This window comes from Cyanistes caeruleus, chromosome 10 (assembly GCF_971803275.1).
Source record: "Cyanistes caeruleus chromosome 10, bCyaCae1.hap1.1, whole genome shotgun sequence".
NCBI lineage: Eukaryota > Metazoa > Chordata > Aves > Passeriformes > Paridae > Cyanistes > Cyanistes caeruleus.
The window spans coordinates 6753225-6765746 of NC_141710.1; the positions used below are offsets into that span (position 1 = coordinate 6753225).

The 12522-nt window shown below is 38.9% G+C and overlaps 1 protein-coding gene across 2 annotated transcripts in view; it reads right to left on the bottom strand.

Moving 5' to 3' along the window:
* Positions 1 to 905: 905 nt before the first annotated feature.
* The window catches only part of SLC25A36 (solute carrier family 25 member 36), a 28908-nt gene continuing 17291 nt past the window's right edge, over positions 906 to 12522 (bottom strand). For both annotated transcript variants that reach the window (XM_086843865.1, XM_023933238.2), the window contains exons 5-7: positions 7345 to 7411; positions 5703 to 5992; positions 906 to 4983 (exon numbers count right to left, since the gene is read on the bottom strand). In XM_086843865.1, coding sequence (XP_086699991.1) covers positions 4790 to 4983; positions 5703 to 5992; positions 7345 to 7411 — 551 coding nt within the window. In that variant the 3' untranslated portion in view covers positions 906 to 4789. The remainder of the gene's footprint in view (positions 4984 to 5702; positions 5993 to 7344; positions 7412 to 12522) is intronic.

Genomic DNA, 12522 nt, shown 5'->3' on the forward strand with positions numbered 1-12522 from the left:
TACCTTCATTTCACACACAACCTTTTTGACCAAGCTCAACACAACCCCATTAGCAGAAGGGGTTGTAAAGCAGAATGAACTTCAAAACACCCTCACAGACTTACCCTGAGCTTTGCCCTGCCAAAGTGCCTCCTTTGCAGGGTAGAAGTGAAAGATCAATTACACACAATTACAGCTATGCCAGTCAGAGACATAATTTCAGATGTGGCAGGGATAAGCACACTGGTTGCCTGTACTGGTTCCAGAGGACTGATTACCTCTAAGCCTGGCTGGCCTGGGAGCTAAAAGGTGTGGCAAGGTAGGGCAATTCACAGCAACACATACTGAAAGAAAAAAGCTATCACAGATGTGCTCATTTAATGCAAGTGTTGAAGTAGTTTTGATCAGCTGAAAGAATCAAATCAGACACATAGAACCTGCAAAGATTCAGTTCCAGAAGACACGGTGAGGGAGAAAAACAGCAGTCACCAAACAAGCCCCGTGTATGCCTTTGCAGAATGATTTGTGGGGAGCTCAGGACAAACTTCAGATCAAACACCAGCCATCATAAGAAAAACAGTATCAATATCTAACAATGTGCCAGGTTCAAGGACTTGGTTATAACCCTCACATGCAATTAACTCTGAGCATTTTAAGGAATTATGGCACTTCAGTTTTGTCAGCAGTGGCTTGTGCTAGCTAGCACTTCAAATGGACATGAGTTTTGTGGTGACCAGCTCCTGGATCTCAGCTGACAGGAGCACTTGATTCAGTAGAGGTAACTGTGTTCAAATCCGACTGCATCAACGCATACTGCTAGTTTAAGTCATCCATGAATCCCTCCAAAAAGGAAATATTAAAGGTACAATACACACACCTTATTTTCTGCTACTATAAAAGGGCACAAGATGAAATGATTCACTGGGTTAATGAATTTTCCATTTTTAATCACAACTGTGCAGGCACTGGTATGTATCAATAATAGAAAAATTAAAAGGTTAAAAACAGTGTACAGTTTAGCACAGCAGGCAACATTTGAATAGAAGCACATAATTTTAATTTGCTTTGAAGTTTAAAGCAATCCAAACAAAAAGTTAACTATATAAATACAGAGTAAATGCACATAGTTTACAGCCAAATACATGTATGCAAGAATAATAGCAAACCTCACATGAGTACTGAAGTATTCTCAATCTGTCATCTGTGAGTGTTTAGCTATGACTCTGAGAGCATAGTTATGTTCACATATGCAGGGTAGGCAGACTCTTAAATAGAAGAACTGAAAAAACTTACATAACTCAGTCTTAACAGACAGGAAGTTGAAAAAAGTAGTACATTTACCTAGGCACACTTCAGCATTCAGCTTGTTTCCCAAATCTGAACAGTTTAAACAGGAAGCAACATTTATAAAGGCTCTCCACTCTTGTCTCTGGAAGCATTCTCTTATGATGTTGCAGTCTGAGGAATGTTACAGATGTCATAAGAAAAAACAGACTAGCAGAAACTGTCAATAACAAACAAACAATCCGCTGTCATTAACACCTCAATCAGCAAGGGATGATGCAGAGTGCATTATGTAAACAAAGAAAGGGGCAGTGTTAATGGATAAGTAGACAGGCGATGTCTCAGTTACAACTAAAACAACCAAATTCCACAGCTCCCTCGTGTAAGCCCACTTCCAACCACGCAGAGCAGAAAGTGGGCCAGACACAGCGGCTCTCCCCGTGCCCCACTCGCCTGTTGCCGCCCAGCCCTGCAGGGCTCGGAGGGGCTCAGGGACGGCATTCCCGGGCCCAGTTTCCCATGGCTTTCCCTGGCGGGACTCCCGCGGGGGCAGCGCCACCTGCCGGCCCCAAACCCGCCGCGCACCGGCCTCGGCTCCCAGCGCAGCCACGGAAATAGGAACTAATTCATTGCTTCGAGTTCTTCACACATCCTTTCCTCTAGCACACACAAGTGGGACATAAATACATGACATCCAAATACAAATCAAGATGACCACATTTAAATGCACCGCTTTCAGCTCTGTAGTTAAAGATATTATTGAATGAAGCATCTTGTTATTCCCCTTGAGTTTTTATAATAAATATCAAGAAAACAACATAAATAAAGATCTTTGGGAAATACATCAGAGGTAATTTTGCAAGTACTTGTAGTTTAAAAATAATGAAAAAATCCCAATAAATTTTGGGGTAACGTTTGGTTATGCAAAGGAAGCCAAAATGATCACCCCTGAAGTTTAAAAGAAAGCTGGAACACCTTTTAAATAGGTGGAGTAATAAGCTGATTGTCTGCTTTTAGCTATTATCTCCCATATTCAAATGTACTTGTTAACGTGTCCTACTTATGAGCTCCAGGGGCTCTGCTCTTCCCCAGAGAAGGCACACACAAAGTTCCCAGGGAATACCCAGGAATGGGAGACAAACAGGGGACAATGTGTCCAAACAGAGGAGAGAAACTCTCATGAAGCCTAGGCTACTCCAAGTGTTCACTGTATTCATGAACTTCAAAGCCGAGTAAGGTCTTTGCCAATTTAAGTTTTGGCTATGACTGAATACTCTAGATAACCTGAAAGTGACCCACTTTCTACCTCACAAAAATTACAGTAAGTCACTGTTCCTGCATTTATTTACCTGAACAAAAGCATCACATCAAGGCTTAGGTCAGTCATAAATACTCCAGGCTTTTCCTAGAGAGATCACTAGAAACAACCCACTTTAAAACACATTTAAGCACTCCTTTCACTTCTTTGAGACAATCAAGTTTACTGTGGTCACCCCTCAGACCATGCTATGTCTTTAAAAAAGGAACATTTTCCAAGCATGAAGTCAATACAGCACTGCAAGGTCGATATACTTACTGTAGGTAGCTTTTAGAGGATGACAAATTAATACAGAAAATTACATGAAATACTCAAATACTTTGACACTGTGTGGAGAACATGACAAGGGTCAAAATAAAGGACAGCAAATGAGAAAAACACAGACTGATTGTTCTGCAAACTTTGAGATTTTATATAGACCTACAGAACTACTGTCACAGAGATGCTATGGATTTACAGCATAAACTCCTGCACAGCTTACACAGAAATCAAACCAGCTGCTTTGTTTAAAACCAAACTGCATGTTTCAAACATGGTTTGATTCCAGATAATCAGTAAGAGGAAGAAAAGTCATAAGCCCTAAGAAGGCCACAAAGTGCATAAGAAGTCATTCTTAAAATAAAGCCATTGCACATGATGCACAGTTCAAGTGTACTGAAGTACCACACTGGAAGAGCTGAGAGCACATTTCTGTCCATGCCAGTGTAGCAGTATTTATATGGTGGAGAAAGCTATTGACCTCAATTTATAAATTATCATCTTCCTCACAAGGATAATGGATGCAGACTGAGAAGATACCAGTCTGGAAAGCTGTAAAACTTCCTGTAACATTAAACTGCTTGACACTCCAGTTGTATGATTTTGGAAAAATCTGTAAATTATGATGGAATAAACCAGCTAAGCCTCACTGCTGAATAAAAGGCATTATTTTGCAATTGGCTTACAGAACAAAACCAATGCCTGAATAATCAGACAATGTGGAGGACAACATTATAGCTCAGTACACCGGCTCAAGATAACAGAAGTGATAAAGCAATTATCAGTGGGAATGCTTTCAAGAAAATATCATTTACAGTTTCTCCATCCTTCTGCACAGAGCCTGTCTGCACTGACAGGATCTATCATAACTTCAACTGGTTTCTGCTTTCTGTTTACTCTAGCCACAGTGATATGTGTTCTCCCCCAGTACTCCCATATAAATACTGGTAATCCAAGGCAGGATTTGCCAGATATTTAAGGGTAATACAGCTTGTGCTTAGGCAGCATGAAACTATCTGAGTGAATCCTGTCTTCACAAATGGGAGGCTGGACTAGTTGAGATTTCTCATCACAAATCTTAAAAAGGCTATAAAGTAGCATTCAGCAACTTCTTCCTTAAACAGGTTGGCAAGGAAAACTGATGATACAGGACAATGTTTCATACGCCTCTCTTACTTAAGAAAAGTTCCAGAAAAGAAGGAAGATGATGCAGCAGGACCAGAAGTCCACATACACCAACATTAACAGACTGATAACCTGAAGAACTGAACACTCAGACCCTCTCTCACTAACCTACAACACTGCTCAAATGTCAAGGGAAAAAAAAACCAAAAACAATCAAAACCAAAAAGCTACAACAGGTATCACCTTTTGTAGTGAAGTAATAACTGTTCTGGGTCCCTGCACCATATTTTTTCTTGAGGTAGCAATATGGAAAACTTTACACACTTACCACTACCTCAGTCTCTTTATGAATCTTCAGAGCAACTACACAGAAGTTTCAGGTATAGAAAGCTATTGAAGTACTGTCTTGCCCATTCCTCCAACAGGTTACTGTGCAGTAAAACAGAACAAAAATTATGTAGTTGAGAGCAATCACGAAGAGGTAATGGACTGCCCAGAACCATATTTCATGTCCCTTCCCTCACCCATCAGGTCTCTGAAGATGACTCAATGGCTTTGTCTAGATTAACAGATGAAAAGAGTAATTCTGAATTAAGAGATGTATGAAGGCATTCCCTAAGGGGCAGTTCCCATTTGTCACATTGACATGAGACCAACACAATAAAGGCAGCAAAATTATTCAGAGTTGCCCACAATCAACCTTCTGTTTTATCCACAGCTGCTTGTTCCTGATACAACGTTCCTTTTGCCCACCACATTGGCATTGACATTCAGTGGTCCACTCCAGTCTTTCTATCTTCCACCTTCTTCCACTTTGTCACACTGCTATCCATCAAGTAAGTAGACTACAACTTCATAGGTGGACATCATGATAGCCGTGTTTGGAATTTGTCTGATCAGGTGTGTAGTTAAACCTCGGTAGAGGGAGCCATACCCTTCTTCTCGCACAAGCAAAGAGAGTGTCTGGAAGAAAGATCTGTATTTTGTTCCCTCTTCTCTTAGTCTTGTTCGTACAACCTCTGTACAAAGAAAATCAGTGGAAAAAAAAAGAAAAATTGGTTACATTCACCACTTTTCATTATTTTTCCCAGCAACTGATCAGGGATTTTTACACAAAAATACCCCTCCCCAAGTTCCCAATCTCACAACTCCTTTTTAAAAAAAGGAGGAGGAAGACAACCAGAGTATCAAACCAAATATGTGTAAGAGGAGAGCAAGTATTAGGTATTTGACTGAACAAGGCAAGTTGATTTGCTTAGCTACAATCCAGAAGAGGACTGTTGCTTGGGCTTACATTTTAGCTCAGAAGTTGACATTAGTTCAGTACTCAGTTCATTAACAAACAAACAAACTACTCTGCAGGAAGATCAAGTGCAACTGACACACAAACTAGACAGCCTGTTTCCTAGAAGGGGGACAAGAACTTGCTGGCACATTATGGAAAATTGCTAAGTATATGGAAAGATTCCAACTGAAAAAGCATCTCTTTGAGTAACTTGGGCCATACCCTGGCAAATCCCTTGGCAAAATAAACATTGCCTAAGAAAAGGTCATGCTGGATATCCACTGTAATGCGCTTCCATTTCTGAATACTATACTCATGTTGACCTGCTAAGTCTGCTCTTTAGACAGAAAAATATTTCTTGAGAAAGTAAACCAAAGTTGGCTACAAATCTCACAGAGAAGAGTCCCTTTGATGGATCTGACTCAGGGTCTCAGCTGCACATGTCCCACTTACCATGGGGATACGCTATTGATGTTGCACACGTTTTGGAAGTGGCAGCAGCCATCATCATTCGAACAAAGTCCGATGCTTCTTTTGCTGATTCATCCTCATTGCCCATGGCAGAAGCAGTCTTATACTCCAGTAATTTTTTCTTAATACTCTCATAAATGACGAAGTGAATAACAGTCTCAGATATGCCAGCGTAGGATGCGGACATTCCCCGGTAAAAGCCTTTAAAACCATCCAAGCGATAAACTTTGCGGACACACTCAAAAGCGCTCATTCGCTTTTCTCCACGATTCCTAAAAATGAGAAAACAAGTCCAAATATCAACTGGTGCAAACAGTGAGACTGAAAAATAATTAAACAGGTTTGTAGTGATGAGAAGACACAGGAAATACCCAACACTGATTCTGAGGGGCTCCAAGGGGCTCCAGTCTCAAAGGCCTTGAGCACTAAACACAGGTAAAGCACTACGCAGAATCCAAGCCAAACTTCACACAGTGACTAAAGAAAAAGTATCACAGAAAAACATTGAGCAGCTTTAGGCCTCCCCAGCTCTCATGCAATAAAGGACTAAACTGCTTGGAAACAGACTCCCAAATGGGCTATCCATGTCAGTGATTCATGAGAAAAATGACCATTTCCTTAGGCGTAATGGATTTGCCCTGATTGTTGCCTCAGTAAAGAGCTCCACAGCATTCAGTGGCTAAGAGTTAAAACAGCAGCTCTCAGCATTACAGCTCTTGGCAAACAACTGGCACAGCAACCAGTGTGACACTGGGACCTGTTACTTGATTGAACTAAGCCACTGCTGATGTCAAGGAAAATGCTCATTAGACATACCTGTTTCAAGCAGTATTTGGCAAATGAAGTTTTATTCCCATTTTGAGCTCACAGAATTGAGTTGTGCATACTGAAGTAGTTGGAATACTGTACACAACTATGTAAACCCATGACAACCCTGTATGAGATGTGCTTCACTACAGCTGCCAAGTGCAGGCACATGGATTGTGCCAGCAGAGGTCTCAGTGAGCAAGTCACAGAATAAAACAGATAGCCTTCTAAGGTTATGGTAACTCATGTGGACACATCATATGGCATCATACCAATCTCTCCCTATAGGTTTAAATAGATGGGAATACAGTGTTCTGTCCTCCTATTTGCATAAAATTCTACTTTCATTACTAGTTTCAAAACAAATCAGAAGTCTTTCCCTTTTTATAGGCTAGAACTATGCAAAAAACCCCCTCAGCCACAATAAAAAAAATCCTGAGGATGTTTAAAGCCTTTTTCTAAACATATCCTAGACTACCGAATCCATATTTCAGGAATGTTTAGCTCAACAGTTAAAGAGAACACATTACTGAATGAAAATGTAAGCATATGGTTGGCAGAACATGATTTCAATGAAACTATTAACCTCGTAATTTATTCCAGATTTGCTGGTCAGTCTACTGCAGTGCCTCAAGCATGTCTTGGAATGGATTAAAAAAGAGAAGTAATAGTATAATTTGTAGAGAGACCAGCAACAACTTTCCAAATCTGAAATGTTAAATGTTTAAGAATTCATTCTATTTCAGAATGCAGAACAGATTCACAACACTTGAGTACAATCCTGTCACAGCAATGAGATTTCATACTGTCACTTTACCTCGCATCAAGCTGTAACCGTGTCTTTACCAACCAAATGGGATTAGTTGTTGTGATCGCAGTAAAGCCTAAAAAATGTAAAAATAACAAAATTAGATGTGATAATATCACAAGAACAACTGTATCTAAGTTCCAAACGCACACAGTTAAGGTACAGTGGATGCAAAAACTCGGACTATACTGAGTTTCTGAAGTCCCCCTTTACTGACACTTTGTGAATCCATACAGCCAATGAGCACTTAGATTGTTTTTAATTTTACATTAATATTGAGTAAGTTTGAGTTTTAGCAAGTGATGCCCCATATAAAATAAGCCAAATTAAGTACAGTTCTCTGCCTATCTAATACCAACCCTGTTCTGACACCACAGAACAGCAATGCCAACTAGACAAGTATTAGCCAATTGGGCAAAAAAGTCAATAAGAATGCATTGCAGAGACAGCAGTAGCAATTTGAGATGCTATACAACATTGCCTCAATTTACTTTGTTACCTGAAATACAATCCGAGTTTAAAAGCATGCAGACTGAATAAATACTACTTTTGGTGCAGTTAAAAGGCATTTATTACTGTAAATTAAGAGACCTTTTAATAATGAACTATAAAGAGCAGTTATATTTGAATGCTAATCTTTTATTTAGTAGTCAAAGCAGAGATTGTTGGCTGGCCTTGGAATACTTTTACAAGCATATGAGTGTTTAAATTGTTAAAGTAAATACTATGATTTCTAACTATTCAGACAGACAGCCACTACTCAGGCTTGCATAAAGGCTAAGGGTTAAAGCTTTGATTTTCAGTCCATTAAAGAAAACAGAAGAAAAAGAAAAAAGGAAACTAAAAAGAAAAAAGGAAAAAAAGAAAAAAAAAAAGAAGTAAGAATCACTCTTACTTCTGCACAACTGTGGAGAGAGAGAGAGAGAGAAAAAGCAGAGTGAAAGGCAGCTCTGAAAAAAAAATAAAAAATAAATCATCTCAAGCTGTAACACCACACATGCACCATCAATGAGGTGTCACGTCTGCAGGAGAGAATAGGAAAAGGAAAAAGCTGGAACATGGCCAGGCAAGAGATGATAAATTTAGACACTTGCTCTCTAAGTGACACACGTGGCTGGTATATAACTACAAAGACATACTGCCCTCCTGCAAGGGGATGGACTGGGTGTGTGGGGAAGGACAGTTACCTTGTTCAGTGCATGGCTGGGGCATGGTACTTATCCAGCAACAGGCTATTGATAAGTTTGTTTATCAGATCAGTAACAGCTCACAGAAATAGATTTAGCAGAACTGGTTGCATACATGTTACTCCTGTTCAATTACAATCTAGGTTTACATTGCACACAAAGGTCTGCAATACTCAGAAATGCCAGGGGATCTTAACTGTTCTGTTTGAACTGTGCCCACCCCCAAAGCTTAAACAGGTCGTTATGGTTTATAGTATGGCCTGAAAATAAGATCAAGTTCTAAAACCAAATTAACAGATTTGGCAGTGACTAAGACTGAGCTGGTTTTCTCCAAAAGAATAAAAACAGATGGAGGCTTCTGTTCGATTTTCTGATTAAACAGATTTTTAAACTAACTCCAACTGCTTAACTAAGCAGCTTCCTGTGGTAGATAATAAAGGTTTGGAGTTTGCTTTCTTTTTTTCTGATTCACTACTCATTTTTCCTATATCTCAGTACTGATATAACCTTCATATGATGGAGTGAAATCCTAACAAGCCAAGAGTTTTATATCTCTATTCCATGGAGATAAATAATGATGTAAAAACTCAAAGCACTGGGCAACTATTCTGCCATAAGGCATGGGATGTTTTGAAAACACCACATGTGCAAAACAGGCTCCATAGCTCAAGTAGCCATAGCCTGTCTGACCTGTCACAATGTCACAGGAACTCCACTGATTCCAATAGCATTGGAGCCTGAGCTCAACTACACTGAAAGGAAACTTCATTCCTACATGTTTTTATTTCCTTACACTGTCACTAATAAAGTTTTGTTTGACTTCCAGTCAGAATCCTTCTGGCATGAAGTGCACTAGGAAAATGCACAGAACTGCAACAAAGGCTTTGAAGTAAGGTGGGGGAAAATCATTCACTTTCCCTACCAACACATCTTCCAGGAAAGACTTCTCAAAAACCCAAAATTAGTTCTTCAGTCTCTCCTAGTTCTCAATTACAAGCAAACAAAGCTAAAAAGCCTTCTCCATTCCTATTTAAGTTGCACATTTTGGAATTCTGTAACTCTTTGACTGTAACACACAGTCTTTCGCCTTCATATTCAACTCAAAGTAAGGGTGTCTGCAAACCCTGAATCTGGAACAGGTAACGTGTAGGTATGGGCACTGGCTGAATGACTGTGACTGTATTCACCCATTGCAGCAGCCTGATATTTCTAGGCTGACTGGGAAGAGTATATTGGAAATTTCCATTCAAAAGTGGTTGGCACAGGATGCAGCCCCTACTCTACTCAAAAATGTACTCGTGGGGTCACTCTAAGCATAATTTAAATGCAGCACCTCCAACAGTATGATCAGACACTCAGCAACACGGCCAGTATTTTTCCCCATGGCTGTCACAGACCTAAGTTGACAGTTCAAACCAAAGTTTTCAAATGAAAGGGCCTTCAATAATTCAGGTTTCAAGATGAGATGACTACAGGTCAATTCTTGCAGCTAAAGTAGCAAATGCAGTAAGTGAAGAAGAAAAATGAATTAAGAATTGAGTGATGCTGACACCAAGGAAAGCCCTCCAAAACATGAACCATAACATTTGGGATCCTTGAGAAGATAAAGTTTGACTTTTAAATACAGAAAATCCGTAGCAAAAAAGTGTTTATTAAAACAAACTTTAGGGGCTTTCAACAACTGCCATGAAGCTCCATCAATTGTTTCCTTTTTTCTTTTTAAAAGCCTCAATGATCTTTATAATACTTTACAATGCCTATCAAGGTGTTGCACCCTCAAGAAAGATCCCAGATTCCTGACAAGTACAGATAAATTTGGCAATACTACAAACTCCTGCAGTTTTATTTTATTGTATCCTGGTTTCCTACAGAATTATCTCAATCTACTTTTTCAGCTATCCCAGCTACTGACAGGTAAGATCCCAGGTATTCCTATTATGCATCATATTTCAAAGGACAGGGTTGGTGCTTTTTAATCTATAAGCCAATGTAATTGATACAGACATATGTGAACATGGAATGATGAATTAAAATTTAAAAGTAGTAAAATAAAAACAAACCAAAAGAGTAAACAGAAAGAGACAGCAAGGATTATACACACATATTAAAAAGGAAAAAGAAAAGAGGTCTTTGAAATAAATGTGACAACAGAGAATATCAGCTGCAGCATTTTAAAGGCAGCTCTGGAACACTGGGAAAAAAAAACAAACCCAAAATGCCTTGTTTAACCCAGTAGGGGCTTTCAGTTAGCCAGAGCCAAGTACAGTAGCAGCTCTCAGTGAAAGGTATTTCCTACCTTTCCCTGAATGGCACGGGGAAAAAAAAAAAAAAAATCACTCTAAATAGAGTTAAGGAAAAGTGATGTCTTTGCACAATGCACATCATCTGAGTTCAAGCTACAAGTGTCTTCCCCTTAGGTTGTTTATTCAATAGATATCACAAACCCAATGTGTGGTTCTTACACTAGAGGCTGCAAGAGACGCTCAGTTCAGTACTCACGAGGTTTAAGTTAGTCCATATTGCTGCAGGAAGTGACCTGCGGAGGGGGAGCATGAGATGACACGATCTCACTCTTTTCACGGGAGAAATGTACAGTAAATGCCTAAAATAGACACAGGCTTTTCTGTATCATAACAACAAGCAGTGACCTCATCAGACACAAGTGTACAAATCGAATCCCAGCGGAAGGATTTGTCAATTAGTTATTGGGAAATCTAACTGTTTGCAAGTAAAAGTTTAGGAAAAAAAAAAAGAAAAATAATCAAAACAGGCCACAGATATTAAAATAGATGTGTAAAATGCACTGAGTACTGAAATTTCTGCTCATTTGCAGCAGTTCAATTTTATACCTCCATATACTTACCTATATAGCAAATTTACAAGTGTACCCTCCTCCTTCCCCATTCCCTTGAAAATATTACTCACTAAAGCTAGCCTAGTCTTGGGATAGAAAAGATGCCTTATGAAATCCAGCTTTCTAAGATGAGTGAACTAAGTATGCACTTTATTTGGTATGAATTAACTGTGTACATAGCACTAAAAACTTACAAAGTAATCTATTTCTAAGTAATAAAGTGGTCCCAATTATTTTTTAATAAATAAATATTAATAATAAAAAAATCTGCATTTGGGTTGGTTTGCCACTAAAGTTCTAGAAAAAACAGCAACAGCATACAAGGCAAAGTAGTTTTGAAGCAGATTTGCAACCATGTTGTCTGATTGAGGCTGTGAATCATTATAAAAGCAAACAAGAAAGCCATACAGGAATCAAGTATTCTCATTCAGTTCTCTACAGCTTTTCTTCTCTGTGGTGAGAGAGGCTGAGTGCAATGAAAAGGTAGAGTTCATAGTGAATCTGAGAATTTAGCCTAACTTGGAAATGTCCAGAAATCAACTCTCTTCACACAAACAAATACTCAGTGTTGTAGCAAGCTCAGTTATATGCCGTGCCCTAGTTTGCAAAAAGAGAACCACAATGTGCTGAGGAGTAAGCAAAAAGGATTGCTGAGTACTTCTCCATGTCAACACAGATATTTTAGGTATGAAGGGGATGTGCTTTATATGCTATAAACTAGCACAGCAAGAAGACAGCATTCATTTCTGTTTGCATAAGGCATCAGTTACTAACATGTAGATACTTCACCCTCAGTAGAAGAGTATTAAAACCATAAATATATATTTTGAGAATGAAGAATTAGGCCTAAAACCACCACCAACAAAAATGCTTCAAATACTATACTTCAGCTTTTTACTCCCAAAAACACCATGTACATAAAACAATCCTTATTTAACAATGACATCAGTCTAGCCTGAGACATGTATTAGCACATGATACAAATAAACAGAATTTAAAATAGACTAAAATTCAGTATTTGCAGTACTTTCATAAAACAATGTTACAATTTTTTAATGCATTTTTACATTACATTACCATGTTTTGCAACCCACAGGAAAAGATTTGTAAGTGCAAATCCCACTTCATGCTAATTAGGTATTAAAC